General features: G+C 42.1%; 1 protein-coding gene across 2 annotated transcripts in view; it reads right to left on the reverse strand.

The window, feature by feature from the left end:
• Nucleotides 1-322: 322 nt before the first annotated feature.
• LOC110536222 (polypeptide N-acetylgalactosaminyltransferase 9) overlaps nucleotides 323-21,973 on the reverse strand; it is a 129,965-nt gene continuing 108,314 nt past the window's right edge. For both annotated transcript variants that reach the window (XM_021621859.3, XM_021621858.3), the window contains 5 exons: nucleotides 11,158-11,343; nucleotides 7,475-7,612; nucleotides 5,027-5,122; nucleotides 1,796-1,963; nucleotides 323-1,327 (listed from right to left, as the gene is read on the reverse strand). In XM_021621859.3, coding sequence (XP_021477534.1) covers nucleotides 1,181-1,327; nucleotides 1,796-1,963; nucleotides 5,027-5,122; nucleotides 7,475-7,612; nucleotides 11,158-11,343 — 735 coding nt within the window. In that variant the 3' untranslated portion in view covers nucleotides 323-1,180. The remainder of the gene's footprint in view (nucleotides 1,328-1,795; nucleotides 1,964-5,026; nucleotides 5,123-7,474; nucleotides 7,613-11,157; nucleotides 11,344-21,973) is intronic.

Here is a 21,973-nt window from a genome sequence, read left to right on the forward strand (position 1 = left end):
ATTGGAAAGCTTTCAGTACTTTGTGAAGACATGCTATCCTGTGGGTGGGTTTTAACGATTAGAGAGTTGAGGCCAGTATCCAGTAGGAGACTAAGTGGAAACACAACAAAGGCAGATAATTGTGCTCGCTGTCAGTGTAAAACAACCACCAGCATCTGTCTTTACATCTGTAAAAATAGGCCCGGGCTTCCATGTAACATGCAGTGAACAGCATTGTGAGTAAGGAACATCTTTAGAAATCTTGGAATGTTCCATTATATACACTACCTTGCTCTGTGAACAATCTAGAATTCTTGAATGAATCCAGTTTTACAAAATGTACTCCTGGGTCATCATAAACATTTTTATTATCTTAACTGTTTTGGAGGACTAATATCAATTTTACAACATTACTATTATTTAGCCATTTTTACGTTGGTTTATATATTAATTACTTTAAACTAATTTGTACATGCTTGTGGAATTGACATTCCCTGGTCAGATGACTCATAAGGATGGGAAAAGGCACGTTATTGCTCTGATAATCAGTGGCGAGCAATACAGTCAAAAAGAAAAAGAGAAATAAATATCCTTTTGTATTTGTGAGAACAGTAGTTGCTTTGCATCCTGATCAGTTCATCGGGAGGATGAACAGCTTTTTGAAGCATATTAAATCTCTTAACAGGATAGCGAAATGTCCAAAGAAATTCTCCAAATGATAGCCTGAAGTAATTACAAGTTGATATGGTGACTAATAAGCAATTTCATATTTTGATCTGCAAAGATTCCTGGGATTGGCTTTATACCAAATACACATTGCTTGTCATTGTCAGTGTTGAACCCCCTTAGGAGTTGCATTCCATTGTCTTATTAATTTTCTACATAGGTGGATGTTCTGTAAAAAAGCATTTCAAACAGTACTGTATAGCTCGCTGTAGGCCTATGGTATGCTCTCCATGTTTGACCCCCAGCTCAGCTGAAAACATATCTTCTTCTAAAGATTCAGCAGTTGAAAGCCCTATGCCCTAAGGGGAGGGCACAGTGCACACAGTCCATAGAAGAGTCCACAAACTGTGAACTACACATCTCATCAGTCCCAGGGCCTATAGCTATCTCATATGGAATGCTCTCAGACTGTCTGTCCATGGGTTTGCCCTCCAAGACTGAAATGGTATTCTTTTCTCAGAGGAAATGTCTTGCCTCAATGCTTCGGATGCTTTATCCAGTTCCGTATCATCCACTTTTGACCAGAACACCTCTGCACCACCAATCGAAGGCCGAAGTTGGCATCTTTGGACATCTCCACCTCCATGCACCGTCCAGTGTCCCTGCTGATGATTGGACCATTCTGCAAAACAAGATGGGAAAAGATCATATCAGTAACACTGAGATTGAAAAAGAACACATTATTCCAAATAACTTTGCATAACCTCAAATCACTCTCTATAATCCTGATGGTAGATATTATGGTTCAAAAAGTGTTATTATACTCAGTACTGGCACACTTCAAAGTAGAATCCACGTTACTATTATCCTTCTATGAGCCAGTTGTGAATGCAAATGCACTGAATGAAAGTGGGAAATGTGTTTTGCTATGACTCAGTGTGATTTTGCATAGTCTTCTGCAATGGAGGTACCTTTACCAGCAGCAACCACATTTAATCTAACATTTAACACATGGCTCATCGTATTATACAGAACAATTTATTTGACCTCAATGCCTCTATATGTATGCATTACATGACTCAGTTATTCCAAAGAAGCCAGAAACATTGATCAATTATTAGATTTGAATCCATTTGTGTTTTGTTTTTACCTGTGTAAAATCCCACAGCCTCTGGGAAACCCGCGAAACAGAGTCACATTTTTTCAAGCTGGGCGTGCGCCCTCTTCCGTCGTCGATGAGACATTTGGTGTCAGGCAGAAAGGTGGTCGACCCTAGGGGTCCTAGTTGTAGAAGCCCCTCTGTTGAGTAACGGGCAAGCTGAAACAGAGATGAACATCAGGCAGTTCATTTGATTGTAGCAAAAATAAGCATGGATCCAAAATACTGTACATTTGTGTAAATGCTGAAAACAAAATTGGCAAGTAGTTCATAGATATTGCAGTGCACTGGAAGGTATTTTCATCATCCAACTCTGATTCAATGAGCAAATTCATTAACCGTATGCGGACTTCAATTATCTTAATATTTTTGGAGCTAAGTCTATTATGTGACTTTCCTAGGGCATTATATACAGATAGAAAGTATATAGTTAATTAAAGCTAAAGATTTTCGCAACCAAATATTATCCCTAGACGTTTAATCCAGTACATGAAATAGTGTATGTCTGTGCCTCATATCTTTTACATAAGGATACAGTAGAGTTAACATATATTATTCATTACACTGATCCTCTCACAGAAATTAGATGCCAAAGATAAGGGGGTCTTCAATACAACCCACTTGACACACACTGTGAAATGCTGCTCTTCTCCATTGTTCCCCAGTCATCCAGCTAAGAGGGGGTATTGTAACGGAGCTACACGTAACTGTATGAACCAGAACAAGAGGAGGGTGATCAATGTAACAGAATGCTTTTGAACCCATGCTGTTGAGGACTAGGCTTAGATGGAGAATATGTGAGCCTTGCAGCTGAATGAATGGCTGCTGATAGCTGCCGGTTTATATTTTCTGTTACCACTCTCTTAAACCAAATACTCTGAGCTGGATAAAACTATATACCAGCCAGCTCATGTGGGGCTAACAGGCTGTACTGTCGCTATGACTGAAGCTGACTGGGTGCCCTTTTAGCAGAGTACTGCACTCATAAAAACCTTAACGATTAAGAGACACCAATTTGGAACATACGAAAAATATATTGCCACGTACTTGTCCAGACTTTTCAAGGTACACTTGTTTGAAGGAGGCTATGGTTTGAGTAAAAAATATAAACTTTTACTACCTTTGGCCTGGTTAATATCCTGTAGCTGATTGCCTTTTCACTATTTCTATTGAAATACCAAGAGAAAGTGTTTCAAATACCAATAAAGGTTTTTAAAACTATATGCTGTCTGCTGCAAAATTCTGTTTGGAAAGTGGGTTCCTGCCTGGCAGCAAGGCTAATAGATCGTAAAGGATTAAGTGATTTATTTTGTAATTCATTCATTTCACTCTTCTTTTTCTTCCTTCAAAATACCTCAAACTGATTTTCTATCCTAGTGTTTACGGGTCGTGAAATGTGTAGTAAATGGCATCACAAGATGATTTATCAGTAGTGTAAACGAGAACTGGGCACAGGCCAAAGACATAATCCCTGTTAAAATGTGTTGACAGCGTTACGGAGTGGATGCCTTTATTTCCTAATGCAGTTAAAATGTTATTATTACAAATACTTAGCCAACATAACAAAATTATTTTGCCAAGCCAATCAACCTGTTCTCAAAGCATTATATTAGAAGCTGATGCTCAATTACTTTCTTGACGCCGTAAGGTTTGGGGGGAGCCTCTTTGGGTCAGGCTAATCATGTGTTCACTAATTGGCTCATTAACACAGTAGGGTAGAGCACAGTAAATTATTTTTTATTGTATAGGAGGAAGTATTTGAGGGAAACTACCTGCTACAGTAATCCCTCCTCCGCCCCTCGCTCTACCATGGAGCGACAGCACTGCAATGTCCCACTGAGATTACTGTACTTTGTGGGGCCATGCAGGCTTATGTTACATGTATGGCCCAGGCAGGCAGGCTCAGTGTATATTAGCCTGGACAGAAGACAGGACATGTCCTCTCCCTATGGGGGCTGAGCCACAGCAGGATACCTGTGTTTGATGTGAAACACCCTGTTTGTGTCCCAAATGGCACCATATTCCCTATGGCCCTGGTCAAAATTAGGGTACTATATAGGGGGAAGGCTGCGATTTGGTATGCAGGCCATGACTACTACAGAGCTCCTGGCTGGGGACTTAAGAGGCCTCTTAGCATAAGTGGTGAAAATAGAAAACAGGGAGAAACATCCAGTGCTCCATGTACACCGTACATAGCTGAGATTCCTGCTGGGGTGAGCCAGGGGGTTGAGTGGGGAGACCCTGGGCCTGGAACCTCCATCCTCTGCCATACCCTATATTAGGATTAGCCAAATGGACAAGGTGTGCCATTGTCTTCCTGGTTTTAAATCTCCTTACAGGAGGCATGGTAGAAACCGAGACAGACTTTTAAGAGGCACAATAAAGATTTATTCAGCACAATTACATTTTTCATACAGAATTGGAAAGGTTCAGTAAAATCTAAACGGCTCCAAAAATTGAATTGGGTCCTGTGTAGTAGCATAGTGCCAGTCATCGTTGTAATCTAATGATACAATGGCATAAAATTCATTTCCATTTGTTTATTTCCCCTGAGGTTAGGATTAAAGACTTGATGTAGCTTTACATTACTGGACTGCACTGAGCTCTCTCAGAAGGAGGAAAGAGCCACCCAGTGCTCAACAATTTATTTATATTCAGCATGCGACTGATAATAAACATGTCACTCCGCATCTGGAGGGTGAAAAAAAAAAAAAAAAAATCAGCCATGAATAATATTTGCATGATTGTTTCTCAGGCATGAGCTTTAGTTTTGCTGCATGTGCACAACAAAAATAGTCAAAGCCCCTTTTGCCCTGGCACTCACAGGTCAGCACCTAGTGCACATTCTCTAATGAAACTTCCAGGGGGCTCTAGAGGCCATGGATTAGAATACTAGAACAAACAAATAAGAAAGCAAAAATCTACTGGCTGATGAATTACTTCCACTTCAGGAGGACTTTGTAGTGCCTAGACTTCTTAAAACCACATTTAGCAGAATATATTCACAATTCTGAGCTTTTCCCCCAAAATGAAATTTTATTTTGCTTGGCTGTTAATAATGAGATACCATGGCATTTCACGGTATAATGTAAGAATAATGCTTAAACACTTATTTGTTGAAGAAAAAAGGTACATTCACGTTCAACCAACGTTGAAAATATGAACAGAGTCTGTATATTATTTGTAAATGTATCAAAGCTAATAGGAGTGAAATCTGCTAACCTGTGAGGACATCCCGTGGCAGGGATAGAGGATGGCTTTGTCATCGTCCTCTGATCCCTGGTCCAGACAGTAGCCACTGGCCTTACTGTTTCTGACCTGCAACACAACAGACATAGACCTTATTGTTCCTGATTCAGATTAAAGTTTGCATTTGTTATTTCGAGAAGGAAATAAAAAAGGTAGAAACTCAAAACGGTTGTTATAACAGTCTTATCTAACACTTTTTCTATAATGTTTTAGAACCTCTTCTCTAGAAAGCACTGTAAAAGGTAACTCTTAATAAATCTGTCCCTTAGTAAATGCAATGTCACTTTGTCATCTCACCATGTCTCATAAACCAATCATCTACACACTATAGTAATGAGAGATTTCATTTTATTCTAAGATAGGGTATCATGTAAGCAACGAAAACCTCGTCAATGTTCTACACTCCTAGTCCAGATGGTAGTGTGTGTTAGTGGAGTTATGTCTTGGTGGAGGTATGTGATTTGAATGTGTATCACTTTATTTCCACCCTGTGAAGATATCTATCATGTTGTGTTGTCAGATAGGCTCCGCTCTGCTGGTCTGGTCAGTGCAGGGGGTGCAGCTGAAGTTCCAATGACAGATGAGCTTCAGCTGCTGCGCTGTGGCAACACAAGGTAACTGTTCCGTGGCTTGTCGCAGATTTGAAATAGTGCCACCTAAATGGGAGCTGCTTTGAGGAATCCATTTGCAAGACACCGGCGTAGAGAGCATTCATATCAAGACTGTAGAAGAACCAGGACCACCAACACTGTGCTGCTTGATGAATCTGTAGTTTACTTCGGATATATGCCAACCATATATTTGAAAAGGCTGATTTCCTTCCCCTTCTCTGAATTTGAAATCAATAAGTAAAAGGCTTGACTTTTATTTTACAATGATTACGAATTGACTGACTTCTTGCATTCAATTTCTTGTCCTGTCAGAATCTTTTTCGCTGTGCAGGGTTGTGCAGTCGAGCTCAAAACAATCAAGTAGGCATCGAAAGCTAATAACTGTTTAATTAAATCTCATTACGGGGAAATTGCATTGAATCTTGTAGCTGTGCCGTGTTGCTATGGAAACCTGATACCTTTACCTTTCGATGACTCCCTGTGAATTAATTAATTTCCCTTCAACATTTAATCTTTGAAGCGCAGACGGGATGAAATACACTGTTGACGATAGATTGCTTGAGCATACAGTATTTAAACATATCTTGCCTAACACTGTATGTGATATTAAAACAAACACTACTTCTTATACTGAAGCATTCCTTACAACAAAGCACACTCTGCAATCACTGCAAGAGACAAGATAATTCAACAGAAGACTGAAGAGGAGATTTCAAGAATGTGTGGGTTGATGAATTAAGGATCTCTTGGCAAACTAATGTGATGTTTTTATTCTTTGTAGAATGTTATTGTCAGCTTTCTTCAAACACACAGTAGACTGCACAATTGAATCCAGTACAGGTCTTCCACTACACCCAGTACAGGTCATCCACTACACCCAGTACAGGTCTTCCACTACACCCAGTACAGGTCTTCCACTACACCCAGTACAGGTCTTCCACTACACCCAGTACAGGTCATCCACTACACCCAGTACAGGTCTTCCACTACACCCAGTACAGGTCATCCACTACACCCAGTACAGGTCATCCACTACACCCAGTACAGGTCATCCACTACACCCAGTACAGGTCTTCCACTACACCCAGTACAGGTCTTCCACTACACCCAGTACAGGTCTTCCACTACACCCAGTACAGGTCATCCACTACACCCAGTACAGGTCTTCCACTACACCCAGTACAGGTCTTCCACTACACCCAGTACAGGTCATCCACTACACCCAGTACAGGTCTTCCACTACACCCAGTACAGGTCTTCCACTACACCCAGTACAGGTCTTCCACTACACCCAGTACAGGTCATCCACCACACCCAGTACAGGTCATCCACTACACCCAGTACAGGTCATCCACCACACCCAGTACAGGTCTTCCACCACACCCAGTACAGGTCTTCCACTACACCCAGTACAAGTCTTCCACTACACCCAGTACAGGTCTTCCACTACACCCAGTACAGGTCTTCCACCACACCCAGTACAGGTCTTCCACTACACCCAGTACAGGTCTTCCACTACACCCAGTGCAGGTCTTCCACTACACCCAGTACAGGTCTTCCACTACACCCAGTACAGGTCATCCACTACACCCAGTACAGGTCTTCCACTACACCCAGTACAGGTCTTCCACTACACCCAGTACAGGTCTTCCACTACACCCAGTACAGGTCTTCCACTACACCCAGTACAGGTCTTCCACTACACCCAGTACAGGTCTTCCACTACACCCAGTACAGGTCTTCCACTCAAAACTTGATTATGTTTTTGTATTGTAAACCTATTATTGATAGTGAATAGGGAATGTCTCACCTCCCCATATGTGATGGTGTTGTTGTAGATACGCATCTCTGGGTAGACATTCTCCAGGTACCAGCGGAAGCTCCGACACTGCAGCCTCTTCCTCAAGGCCACCCGCTCAGACACATCCCCATAGTCAACCCCAGGGTTCTGGCAGCAAACACAGAGAAATTACATTAAACCAGGACACAATGACTTAAGCTAAGCAATATATGACTACTCTTCATGTAATTAGAAAAATGGAGGCCTCAAAAGATTTCTGGAAGGAGGAAGGGTGGAAAAATAAAAAAGTTAAGGAACCTGAGAGAAGAAGAGTGTATTTGGTTAAGAGATGGATGGATGGAGGCTGTCATGTGGGACAATCATTGTTCTTTTATTAGACATGACAGTATGCTGTGCAAATTCTAATCAGCTGCTTAATTATGAGTGTTCATGGCCCTGCCACGCCGAGCAGCGTTGTGCATGGAGGTGGCTTCCCAAATTGATGTGGGGAATGCTTAATAACTGCTCTGCTCTGAGGTCTGCACTGTGCCCTGGCCTCCACAGCAGACATGCACTGCCTCATTAAGAGAAAGACTCAATGCCGGCGGTCTAAACAATGAAAAGACACACCCTATCCCCTCAGCCCTCAAATTAAGTGGACACTTCTGATGACATCTGACGAGTATACACTTGCAGGGCAAGTGGCGAGGGAGGAAGGAATGATTTTGAAATGGACCACCCTTGGCCGGATATTTGTCACTCGTTCAACCCGCGGTGATTGTGTCCTCAGCCACCGGTAGCTTGTGGGTACTTTACATGCGCTACAGTCAATTATGATTGCATGTCTACTTATATTACATATAATTATTAATATATGCCTACCGTGTGATAGCTAGCAAATGTATAAGCTAACTGACGTTAGCCTGCCTAGCTGGAACTTTGAAGAAGAAAAATGTTTTATTTCTACAATTTCCAAAAGAAGACCAAACAAAGACAACTTTTTACGGGACGTGTTTGTGCCGTCATGTGCAAAGGTAGCACAATGTCAAAATTATTTGCATTCTTTTTTACTTACACTTGTACGTTGACTTCTCCATTGATGTGTTTTTACATTTTTGCAGACTTTTCTTGGCGGATGTACAATCGTCGCAAATTGAATTATGGGGAGTTTCAGGCCCCGGAGAGAACATAATTGTACACTCGCAAAGCCGACTAAAAACGAGGGCTTATGTTGCTTCCCTTGCTTGGCCAATCATTTGGACCGTCTTCCAAGATGGCGACGGGGATTCCCCCAAGGGCATAAGGCGAGGGTAAGTGGGCGAGGTGTGTCTTTTAAGTGTTTGTACTGCAGCTTGTTTCTGTTTGGACCGCAGCTGTTTCTAAACCTTAAATATCAAATCATTTGTTGGTAACAATTAAGTACCTTACTGTGATTGTTTTATTAAAATTGCCAAAAATAAAACATAAATAGCTTCTTAGCAAAGAGCAATTTCTTAAGTGGGGAGGGGGAAACAGAAAACTAGCTGTTATTGGCAGAGAGGTTTGGAACTCTCTTTCTTATTGGTCTTGTGATGTAACAAGGCAGGCCAAAACTCCATTCCACCAAAACAGGCTGAAATTTCAGGAGGTATTTTCAAACAGCTCTTACAATAAAAAAGCATTATCATAATTTTCACAATTTCTGAGTATTATTCCAACTTCATAGTGTGGAAATATACACTGAGTGTACAAAACATTGTTCTTTCTATAATATAAACTGACCAGGTGAATGCAGATGAAAGCTATGATCCCTTATTGATGTCACCTAAATCCACTTCAATCAGTGTAGATGAAGGGGAGGAGACAGGTTAAAGAAGGATTTTTAAGCCTGGAGTCAATTGAGACATGGATTGTGTATGTGTGCAATTCAGAGGGTGAATGTGCAAGACAGAATATTTTTGGTGCCTTTGAAAAGGTATGGTAGTAGCTGCCAGTCGCACCGGTTTGAGTGTGTCAAGAACTGCAACGCTGCTGGGTTTTTCACGCTCAACAATTTCCCATGTGTGTCAAGAATGGTCCACCACCCAAAGAACTTCCAGCCAACTTGACACAACTGTGGGAAGCATTGGAGTCAACATGGGCCAGCATCCCTGTGGAACGCTTTTGACACCTTGTAGTCCATGCCCGACAAATTAAGGCTGTTCTGAGGGCAAAGGGGGTTGCAACTTAATATTAGGAAGGTGTTTCTTGTGTTTTGTACTCTCAGTGTATACAAAACACAGGCAATTCATGTTTTGATTGCACTGGACCTTTAAGCATACTTCACTACATTGAGCCACAGGTATCAGCCATATTTTAATATCTGTGAATAATGAGCACTGGCATTGTCCTCTGTTATTTTTATTAGCTATAACAGATGCATTCCATGAGAGATGTTGTTTGGACGTTGTGGTACGTTGTGGTAATCACAGTGAATCAGACACTGCCCTCCTACCGGAGTAATTGTGTTCTCCTCCAGCCTCTCTAACCAATAACAAGACTATGTGATCCTGTGTGTGTGGTGTTGGGAATGGGAGATATATTAGTTATAGCATTATGTACAAAATAAGTCTGCACCATGGGACAGAGGGTTAATAGAGCACTGTACCCCTGTGTTCGTAATTACACTGGACGAAGAATGTTGTGCGATGAGGCAGTTTGTTTAATAGGGTGCTGTCTTAGTTACTGTCCTCTTGCCTGTATCCATTGTGCCTCTCCCTGTGTTTTGAATGACCGTTCTGCCATATTAACAGAAGAATTGACCTCCCTGGGATCATTACCGTAATGTGCCCCTGTGCAGGAGGCCTTGTTTGAGTGAAACACAATCCAAAGTTTGTTTCTAATGACAATAATGTCTTGAAAACATTACAATTACTACCAGGCTATGTTTTAAAGCATTGTCACCGCCCACTGTGCCACTCAGATCATTGCAGTACTCCTTTACTAGACATGGCAATTAGTATTCTCCATTAATCCCTTTTTTATTTATTATTGAAAATGGCTGTTTATTATTTTCCATGCCTATTTCAAAGGCCCTTGAAAGCAATTACGTCTTAACTGATGTGTATGAAAGTGGCACTGATTAAATTAGTCATTCATTTGGTTTCAGCTCTTCACTCCGCTCCACCACTCAGAGCCTGACGTCGTCGTTCAGATCTCACTGAGCTGCTCTGAAGGTCGAGTGGAATGAAATCTGAATATCCATTGAGGCCTAGCAGTCTGTCTAGAGGGGCCCACCCCGCTCGGCACAGAACAGGCTGCTGGTCTGAATGAACAAGTGGTGAGGATGGGATGGATGGATGGGTGGGGTGAAAGACCAGCCAGGCTCTTTTGACCAGCTGCGTTGTGAACCACAAGTCTTCAGGTTTCAAGCAAGGTTCCTTTAGATTAGCAATAGAATGCCTGTTGTGTCATATAATGTAATTATTTTCCTATGGATACAAAAACCACGACTCTAGCCATTCTAGGTTTCTTCATAGGTCAGGTGGGGCGGCAGGGTAGCCTAGAGCATTGGACTAGTAACCGAAAGGTTGCAAGTTCAAATCCCCGAGCTGACAAGGTACAAATCTGTCGTTCTGCCCCTGAACAGGCAGTTAACCCACTAGGCCGTCATTGAAAATAAAAATTTGTGAAACTGACAGACCTAGTAAAATAAAATAAATAAAAAGGTGATGTGAGACTATGGTTACACTCACATTCATGGGGATGTTCCAGGCCATGTAGACGTGGGACCTGTACTCATCCATCCAGACCTCGGCAGCCCGCAGGGCGTTCCTCTTGGCGTAGTAGTCAATGTCGTTGTTGTATGGCTTCTTGGTCCGCTCGATGTGCGCCACTCTGGCGCAGGGAAGCACCTCCATGCTCCCCCCACACTGCCACACCTAGAGGAGAGAACAGAAGACAGTGACCCTGCAGTATACCAACACCATCACAAGGCATCAAAGGCTAGACAGAGGCAGAGGATAACATCAGAGCTGGCAGGTAAACTGAATCACCCTCATGTGGCATTAATTGCATCAAGCATCACCATCATCAAGCCATCATCTAACTCAGATTAGGAGCCTGTGATCACTGATCTTCTGAGGGAATCCTGCTCTATGCCTATGACAATGTCGTCTTGTCCTTTATTGTGTTGTGTGTTATTTGTGTAACCCAAGTATGCCTAGTAGGCTAGCTCTACTGTGTAGCCTAGGCCTTCTATGTTTATGTTTGTACATTTTTTTAACCATCTTCTTTAGTTTTAAACAGCCTGTCTGGAATTTACTACAAAGTGTAAATAGGATAATTTTGGTAATAAAGTCAGTCTCGTCCAAAACTGAGTTTTGTGAGTTTGTCAAAACTTACTGGAGGGTTGAGTATGAACTATGATCACGCCCACTTGCCCAATGCCCACTAACACGAGAGAAGCAGCTGTGCTGATTGCGCTCTATCAGCTGTGCGCTTTTTCCAAAAATAGCAGCCAGAACCTCCAGACAGTGAGACAGACCTGCCCATTACACAGTGCCTCAGACTTGTTTAGTTTACATAAGACAACACGTCACCAAAGTTACGTTGAAATCACCCTTGGCACTAAGCCTTTTACGGAGTGGCCACTTCCTTATGTGTTTGATAGTGTCAATCGCTCTAGTCTGCCCATTTGTTGGGCAAAATGAGAATTGAGATGATCACAACTGTAACTTCCCATTTGCGAGCCTTTGTGTCCTCCCACGACCTGTTTTGTAACATGATTCCCTATGAAACACTGCCTGACAGACTCACACTCTGGTGAGTGAGAAAGTTGTAAAAACCTAAACGGCAGTGAAGCACAAACGTCGCCACTCACCAATGACTTGATAAGCTGATTGTGGCCTGGCTGCTCAATGTGCCTGCTGGCTACTACTTGCTAGCTTCCTTGACAAACACAGAGTTGGAACTTTGCTAGCTAGCAAGTGATTTTGGGCACTGATAAACAGTGTGTAGCTTGTGCTTTATTTACGATAGTTTAACAGCTGGCAGACATGTTATTGTTCTCAGAAATCAGTTCTGAGTGCACAGACACAATGTCCTGACTCAATAGGCTGTATGCAGTACACTGAGTAGTTTTTTAGAAAACATTTTTTACTTAAAAAATACTGCACAAAACACTTTGCTAGATGTAAAATTGCGTTACTAGGACCTCCTTGGCAAAAACGTCTAAATTAATTACAGCTTTCTTGATTTATGTTAGATATCATTCTGACTATTTTAAGAAAGTGACTATTTTGAGGAAATGGCTATGTTGTTGCTACAGTGACTCAAGAGGGACAAACAACCGTACCTGTTAGGACACAATATGCGAACATAACACACCCACATCAAATCACACCCCCAAGATAACTCTCAAATAGCTTCAGTCATTGCCGCTAGCATTCTTAATGAGCAATCTTCAAAACGAGGCCAAATCAGGAAGTGCAGTCGCCATTTTAAAAGGACCACAATGGAAATACATTTTCAAACTTTTTTGTGTCATCCGCAATGATTTCAAATGCATTATCCACGTGTTGTCGTATTATGTTTTAACCTCTATAGGATCGGTGTACCCCCAACCCCCACGGGACGGTTAAGCTAACATAGTAGCCTAATGTGATTAGCATGAGGTTGTAAGTAACATTAACATTTCCCAGGACATAGACATATCTGATATAGGCAGAAAGCTTACATTCTTGTTAATCTAACTGTACTGTATAATTTACAGTATTTATTAAAGTGAAAGAATACCATGCTATTGTTTGAGGAGAGTGCACAATTATGAACTTGAAAATGTATTAATAAACCAATTAGGCACATTTGGGCAGGCTTGATACAACATTTTGAACATATATGCAATGGTTCATTGGATCAGTCCAAAACTGATGCCATCTAGTGGCCAAAATATAAATTGTGCCTGGGCTGGAATAATACATTTTGGCCTTTTGTAACGGGGTGCGTACTGGCGGCAGAGATGTCAGGCGCATGAGAGCAAAAACTGATTTATAACGGTGTCGTTTAATAAACATAAAACCACCGTAAACAGAACAATAAATTAATGGGTGAAACAAAACCCGGTATCCACTAGCATAACGTACACAAGCACTACAAGAAACAATTCCGGACAAGGACATGGGGGAAACAGACGGTTAAATACACAACATGGAATTGATAGAATTGAAACCAGGTGTGAGGGAAGACAAGACAAAACCAATGGAAAATGAAAGGTGGATCGGCGATGGCTAGAAGGCCGGTGACATCGACCACCGAACGCCGCCGAACTAGGAGAGGGACCGACTTCGGCTGAAGTTGTGACACCTTTCTCTTGCATTTCAATGTTGATGGTAAAAAACCTAATAAAAAAGCATGTTTTTTTTCTTTCTACTATCTTTTACCAGATCTAATGTGTTATATTCTCCTACATTAATTACACTTTTCCACAAACTTCAAAGTGTTTCCTTTGAAATGGTATCAAGAATATGCATATTCTTGCTTCAGGTCCTGAGGTATAGGCAGTTAGGTTTTTGTATGTCATTTTAGGCGAAAATGGTAAAAAAGGGATGGATCTGTAAGATGTTTCAAATGGTCAAATAAATATATCTATCTACCCTAGACCAAAGCCAGTTACAGAGAAAGCAACATCACTGATCTTCCACAATGGTAAATGGTAAATGGCTCTGACAGAGAAAACATTTGTATCTGCAGGATTTCCTGTTTGTTGTTATAGCTTCCTCCTTGTTTATCTTTTTACAAAGGAGTGCTTTTCCTTGATGCAGCAATTAGGTTGCATGGGCCATTATTTTCTGCTGAAGTAGGTGAAAAGGGGCCTAATAAATGGGTGTGTGTTGGAATGGCCCATAAATATGAGTGTCCCTGGAAAATTTCCTGTGACACATATAAACCCTGACACTGGATTATTCCTGAATAGTGTCTGCCTGTGCATAAGAGGTAATACATACAACTAAACAGTAAATGCATGTCATCCTGGAGAAAAACATCCATCACTGCCGAAAGTATTGATTGAATACAGCCTGAAAAAATGCTGTGACTCTTGTCCAGACACAAAATGACAGCATAAAAAGGAAAGTGAAGTCACAACTTGAGAGAGAAAGAAATAGCTTAAATGAAAACTCTGTCCAGAGCAGAAAGACATTAGAGAGGACAGCATATGGTAATGAACTTCTCCTGTCTTTTAAACTGCAGAGCCACCGGCACCCTGAGAGTCTCTTAATAACGATCATCACAACATAACAGATGTTCCAAACCATTAACATTCCACTGAACCCAACATTTACATCATTCTCAGAATACAAGCAGACAGACAACTGCCTGCATGCAGCAGAAAAATACCCTGAAGAAATCATGGAGCTCCACCAGAGAAAGCTATTGTACCGAAATTCAAACTGTATACTGAACAAAAATATGAACGCAACATGTAAAGTGTTGGTCCCCTGTTTCATGAGCTGAAATACAAGATGTCAGAAATGTTCCATATGCACAAAAAGCTTATTTCTCTCAAATTTGGTGCACAAATTTATTTTTTCCCTGTTAACGAGAATTTCTCAGGTGAGGCATATCAAGAAGCTGAATAAACAGCATGATCAGTGGACAGGTGCACCTTGTGACGGGGACAAAGGCCACTCTAAAATGTGTAGTTCTGTCACACAACTCACTGCCACAGATGTCTAAAGTTTTGAGGCAGCGTGCAATTGGCATGCTGAATACAGGTATGTCCACCAGAGCTGTTGCCAGAGAACTGAATGTTAATTTCTTTACCATTAGCTGCCTCCAACGTCATTTTAGAGAATTTTGCAGTACGTCCAACCAGCCTCACAAACGCAGACCACATGTAACCACAGTTAGATTTGGACCTCCACATTCGGTTTCTTCACCTGCGGGATCAAGTTAGACCAGCCACCCGGACAGCTGATGAAACTGTGGGATTGCACAAGCGAAGAATGCTTGCACAAACGGTCAGAAACCATCTCAGGGAAGCTCATCTGCATGCTTGTCATCCTCACCAGGGTCTTGACCTGACTTCAAATTGGCATCGCAACTGACCTCTGTGGGCAAATGCTCACCTTCGATGGCCAATGGCACGCTGGAGAAGTAGGTTCTCCATGGATAAATCCTCGTTTCAACTGTACTGGGCAGATGTCATGTGGGCGAGCAGTTTGCTGATGTCAACGTTGTGAACAGAGTGCCCCATGGTGGCTGTGGGGTTATGGTATGAGCAGGAATAAGCTACAGACAACGAACATAATTGCATTTCATCAATGGCAATTTGAAGGCACAGAAATACCGTGACGAGATCCTATGGCCCGTTGTTGTGCCATTCATCTGCCGCCATCACCTCATGTTTCAGCATGATAATGCATGGCCGGCCCCATGTCGCATGGATCTGTACACAATTCTTGGAAGCTAAAATGTCCCAATTCTTCCATGGCCTGTATACTCACCAGATGTGTCACCCATTGAGCACGTTTGTGATGCTCTGGATCGACGTGTACGACAGTGTGTTACAGTTCCCGCCAATATCCAGAAACCTCGCACAGCCATTAAAGAGGAGTGGGACAACATTCCACAGGCCACAATCAACATCCTGATCAACTCTATGCGAAGGAGATGTGTTGCGCCGCATGAGGCAAATGGTGGTCACACCAGATACTGACTGGTTTTCTGGTCTACGCCCCTACCCTTTTTTTGTAAGGTATCTGTGACCAACAGATGCATATCTGTATTCCCAGTCCTGTGAAATCCATAGATTAGAGCCAAATTAATTCATTTTAATTGACTGATTTCCTTATATGAACTATAACTCAGTAAAATCTTTCAAATTGTTACATGTTGTGTTTATATTTTTGTTCAGTGCATTTGAATGACATACTAATGATTCAGCTCCCTAAGGGAGAATTTTGTTTTTGACTAGCAGTGACATCACCATTGTTTTGGAAGATGTTAGTAAGGAATACTGGACATGATGGGGGCTTTATACTGTAGGTGTACCGCTAATGTTGTGTCATGACGTTGGCCTGGGGGTAGGTTTATGACAGTCATAAATACCTCTTCCCCCCTTTTTCCTCTCTCTACCCTACTGATGTTACATTTGCAAAACCCTTGGTTAACATAGAGATTCTGGGAACATCAGAAGGTGGGGGGAAATGAACTATATTCTGGTAATCCGACCAATTGAACATATGCGGTGGTACTTAATGAATATGATGTCAGTTCGGTTGTCATCTGAGACATTCTCATCAATGATAGGATGACATAAACTCTACAGTGGAAAGTCTACACCAGAGTTATCGGATTCACATGGAATTGTTGTTCAATTTAAATGTTTGAATATGAAATTATTCGTGAATGGGATGAAATGTGATTTTAGCTTCTAAAATGTGAGATTTGGGTTTTCATAAGATAGATCAATCAGTGGCCCGCCCCTGTGAAGGGACATGGGCTATAAAACTTTTCAAACACGCCCTCCTCTCCCTTCCTATATAAAGCCTTGACGACAATATAATCTCCTGTTCCGAGGACGTGAGGATGACGGTCCGATGTCAGAATGGTTCAGATAATAACTACAGAACGAAGCCAACATCAGCGTGAGCTTTGGTTGCGAATGGTATGAACTTTGAACTCTTATTCACTACAGAAGTGATACCTCCTAGCCGTTGAGTTAGCAACAGCAGCTGCAAACGAGGGTTAGGAAGGAACAGACAGAGTATCCCGTCTACCACACAACGGCGTTACTACAACGTATTCAATTTACCAGCAGAGACATTCTTCAAAGGACGAAGGACGCGGTTGGGCAACACGGCCTTCCATCTACCACCAACCTACCGAAGCGCAGAGTAAATATTTATTTCATTTTCCTTTTCCAAATGGGCGGTAATTTAGAATGCATAAGATACTGTATTTATGATAGCACAGCTTCGCCCTTTGTTCCTCAGTCTTCCCGCTCTTTCACTCAAACCCAGACCCTTTTCTTTTGTGTAACATATCTGTTCCGCCCGCTAGGGACATTTTCCTTTATGACGTAATTTGTAATCAAGTTATGATTTAATTATGTGTATGTATAATTCTGTGTGATTAGGTATTTCGTAAATAAATAATTAAACCCAATTTTGTATTGCTGGTTCAACTTGTTAGCCAGGGTAACCAAGAATTTACAACTTTCAGATGAGACTGAATTAAAATGACGATTAATATTGACTGCTATTGATGTAAAATATTACTAGGTCTTTAAGAGTTTGTTCGGAAGATAACAGCTCTATAAATATTATTTTGTGGTGCCCCGACTCTCTAGTTAATTACATTTACATGATTAGCTCAATCAGGTAATATTAATTACAGAGAAATAATTTTACAGAATAGCATGTCATATCACTTAATCCGGCATAGCCAAAGACACGACAGTTGCATAAATTTGTGCTAGTATGGACTTACACTGTGCTTTATGTCAAACATAATGTGGTTTCATACCAAACCACATGCAACGATGCATGGTGGTCCACTGAGTGCATGTGGGTATAAGGCATAGCAGAGAGAATTGAGGCAGGAGGATAAAGGTCATTGCTCAAATTCGATTGATAGATGGATCCCTAGTCAGGATGAATTGCGTCAAAAGTTCTATCTCGAACCTTTCTGTTGGACAGGGTTGCATAAATGTAACCCATTGCATTCACTTGGGACTTCCACTGACACATTGAGAATGCTCTCATTAGAAAATGTTGGTTTGGCTGCGTTTCTGACGCATCATTTGTGCCCAGAGGGGACATATAGTGTATGCTGTAAGTGTATGACCCCAAGAAGCCTGCTGCTATGCAGAGCATATACTCTTCCATCTTTTCCCTAGCAGTTTGTGGCAGCTTATGTTTTAACTTGTTGTAATTCACCACACATTATGCAGAGGTATTTGAGAGATAGTGTGACAAGCACTAGACTAATATACACTGCTCAAAAAAATAAAGGGAACACTAAAATAACACATCCTAGATCTGAATAAATGAAAGTGGAAAACCACACTACAGGCTGATCCAACTTTGATGTAATGTCCTTAAAACAAGTCAAAATGAGGCTCAGTAGTGTGTGTGGCCTCCACGTGCCTGTATGACCTCCCTACAACGCCTGGGCATGCTCCTGATGAGGTGGCGGATGGTCTCCTGAGGGATCTCCTCCCAGACCTGGACTAAAGCATGCGCCAACTCCTGGACAGTCTGTGGTGCAACGTGGCATTGGTGGATGGAGCGAGACATGATGTCCCAGATGTGCTCAATTGGATTCAGGTCTGGGGAACGGGCGGGCCAGTCCATAGCATCAATGCCTTCCTCTTGCAGGAACTGCTGACACACTCCAGCCACATGAGGTCTAGTATTGTCTTGCATTGGGAGGAACCCAGGGCCAACCGCACCAGCATATGGTCTCACAAGGGGTCTGAGGATCTCATCTCGGTACCTAATGGCAGTCAGGCTACCTCTGGCAAGCACATGGAGGGCTGTGCGGCCCCCCAAAGAAATGCCACCCCACATTATGACTGACCCACCGCCAAACCGGTCATGCTGGAGGATGTTGCAGGCAGCAGAACGTTCTCCACGGCGTCTCCAGACTCTGTCACGTCTGTCACATGTGCTCAGTGTGAACCTGCTTTCATCTGTGAAGAGCACATTGCGCCAGTGGCGAATTTGCCAATCTTGGTGTTCTCTGGCAAATGCCAAACGTCCTGCACGGTGTTGGGCTGTAAGCACAACCCCCACCTGTGGACATCGGGCCCTCATACCACCCTCATGGAGTCTGTTTCTGGCTGTTTGAGCAGACACATGCACATTTGTGGCCTGCTGGAGGTCATTTTGCAGGGCTCTGGCAGTGCTCCACTTGCTCCTCCTTGCACAAAGGCGGAGGTAGCGGTCCTGCTGCTGGGTTGTTGCCCTCCTACAGCCTCCTCCACGTCTCCTGATGTACTGGCCTGTCTCCTGGTAGCGCCTCCATGCTCTGGACACTACGCTGACAGACACAGCAAACCTTCTTGCCACAGCTCGCATTGATGTGCCATCCTGGATGAGCTGCACTACCTGAGCCACTTGTGTGGGTTGTAGACTCCGTCTCATGCTACCACTAGAGTGCCAGCATTCAAAAGTGACCAAAACATCAGCCAGGAAGCATAGGACCTGAGAAGTGGTCTGTGGACACCACCTGTAGAACCACTCCTTTTTGGGGGTGCTAATTGCCTATAATTTCCACCTGTTGTCTATTCCATTTGCACAACAGCATGTGAAATTTATTGTCAATCAGTGTTGCTTCCTAAGTGGACAGTTTGATTTCACAGAAGTGTGATTGACTCGGAGTTACATTGTGTTGTTTAAGTGTTCCCTTTATTTTTTGAGCAGTGTAGTATGCTGTGCAAATATTCAAATAAGCCAAACAAATTCTTGCTGATAAGTGGGTCTGTGAAATTCATTGAGGTAATATGTTGGAGCCGCTGAGCCCCTGAGCCATATGGTACAGTGTGACATGTTCATGGAAATTACAGACATCAAATATTAATCAAGTTGTTGTTACCATAATTTACATTTACAGTAACACTCAAGTGTGTTTATGTGAGTGTGTGTGTTTAATTAATGTTTCATTCACTGAATTAATATGGATGCTTTTTGACCCATTTTATAGTTGTGAAAAACCTTTCACCTCCTCCATCTCCCACCCTCAAGGGTTTCATTTCACTCAACCAACCTGCATAATGACCCAGATTGGCTGTAAACCCTCTCTTAGATTAAACAGCAGAGAACCGTGGAGTGACAATGGACTAAGAAATCAATCAGCCCCATTAACATTACTTACCCAATACGCACCTGCATGGCTACAATGTACAAACTACTTGCTTTCATCGTGAGTCTGTGGATGGATGTACCAACTACTTGCTTTCATTGTGAGTCTGTGGATGGATGTACCAACTATTTGCTTTCATTGTGAGTCTGTGGATGGATGTACCAACTACTTGCTTTCATTGTGAGTCTGTGGATGGATGTACCAACTACTTGCTTTCATTGTGAGTCTGTGGATGGATGTACCAACTACTTGCTTTCATTGTGAGTCTGTGGATGGATGTACCAACTACTTGCTTTCATTGTGAGTCTGTGGATGGATGTACCAACTACTTGCTTTCATCGTGAGTCTGTGGATGGATGTACCAACTACTTGCTTTCATTGTGAGTCTGTGGATGGATGTACCAACTACTTGCTTTCATTGTGAGTCTGTGGATGTCCTTGTAATGCATTCACTAATGGATGACTTCTCGTTTTACTGATCAATGATTAGGTTTCAAACAACAAACACAGACTTAATCAAACAAACACACACTAATCTTCAATGTTGCCTCTATTAAAGCACAGGCACTTCACAGATGAACATTCTGTGGTAATGCACTATTGAAACTTCTCTTTGCGGTAATGCGCATAATGATGGTGACATGTATGCGTAATAATGGGCAGCCTGGCACCCTCGAGCGCCAGAGAGGGGGAGCGGGAGCCGGCGTGACAAAGTGACCTGAAGAAGTTATATTCTAACATCAGGTGTGCTTTGTATTTGTTTATGTACTGTAGGTTCACCAGCTGACCTATCAAGGACCGGACTCCCACTGTGAAGATGAGCAATGCTGCAGCAGAATCCGTTTCTACCTCTACTACCTCCTCCTTTTCCAAACCTGAAAGGAGACATCCCTCAGTTAGACAAAATGATTGTCATATGCTGTGCCTTGGTCAATCTGAATGATTCTGTTGTGCCATTTGAGTAGAGAGCAACGTCACCTTGAGGTCATGACAAAAGTGCCCCTTAAACTGAAGGAAGTGCCCCTTAAACTGAAGGAAGTGCCCCTTAAACTGAAGGAAGTGCCCCTTAAACTGAAGGAAGTGCCCCTTAAACAGAAACACAGTTTCATTGTAATCTATTTCCGTACACTTGTATGAATATATCAAATGTAATTTGGAACCACATGTAAACAAATATTGTTTATGATACCGTAAACATACTGAACTTTAATAATAGACTATATTGTTGTGAAATTTCAAGTATTTTGTGTGCCATCTCTGCATAAAAAAGCCTAACTGTTCTTTCTTTCTTTTACAATTTAAACACATTTAGCATAGAAAATGTAATTGTTTTAGTAGTCTTAGACAAACCATCTTCATCATCACAGTGGTACTTCCTAGTGCCACTCAGACCTTCTGGGGGGAAAAGTATCTGGCATTGAACTTGGTAGTAGTACGTTTTAAGCTAGGACTCATCATCTCCTGCTTCGACATTTCATCTACCTAGATAACAAGGGTTGGATTCGCACTAAACAATTTCATGTCAGCACATGGCATGTACAACATCTGGTATAATAATTAGCCTAATTTACATTGTCTACTGGTATGGTACTGTTTTTTAAATTGAGAACATATACAGTGCCTTGCGAAAGTATTCGGCCCCCTTGAACTTTGCGACCTATTGCCACATTTCAGGCTTCAAACATAAAGATATAAAACTGTATT

This window comes from Oncorhynchus mykiss, chromosome 11 (assembly GCF_057628025.1).
Source record: "Oncorhynchus mykiss isolate SJ-2025 chromosome 11, ASM5762802v1, whole genome shotgun sequence".
In the NCBI taxonomy this organism is placed as follows: domain Eukaryota; kingdom Metazoa; phylum Chordata; class Actinopteri; order Salmoniformes; family Salmonidae; genus Oncorhynchus; species Oncorhynchus mykiss.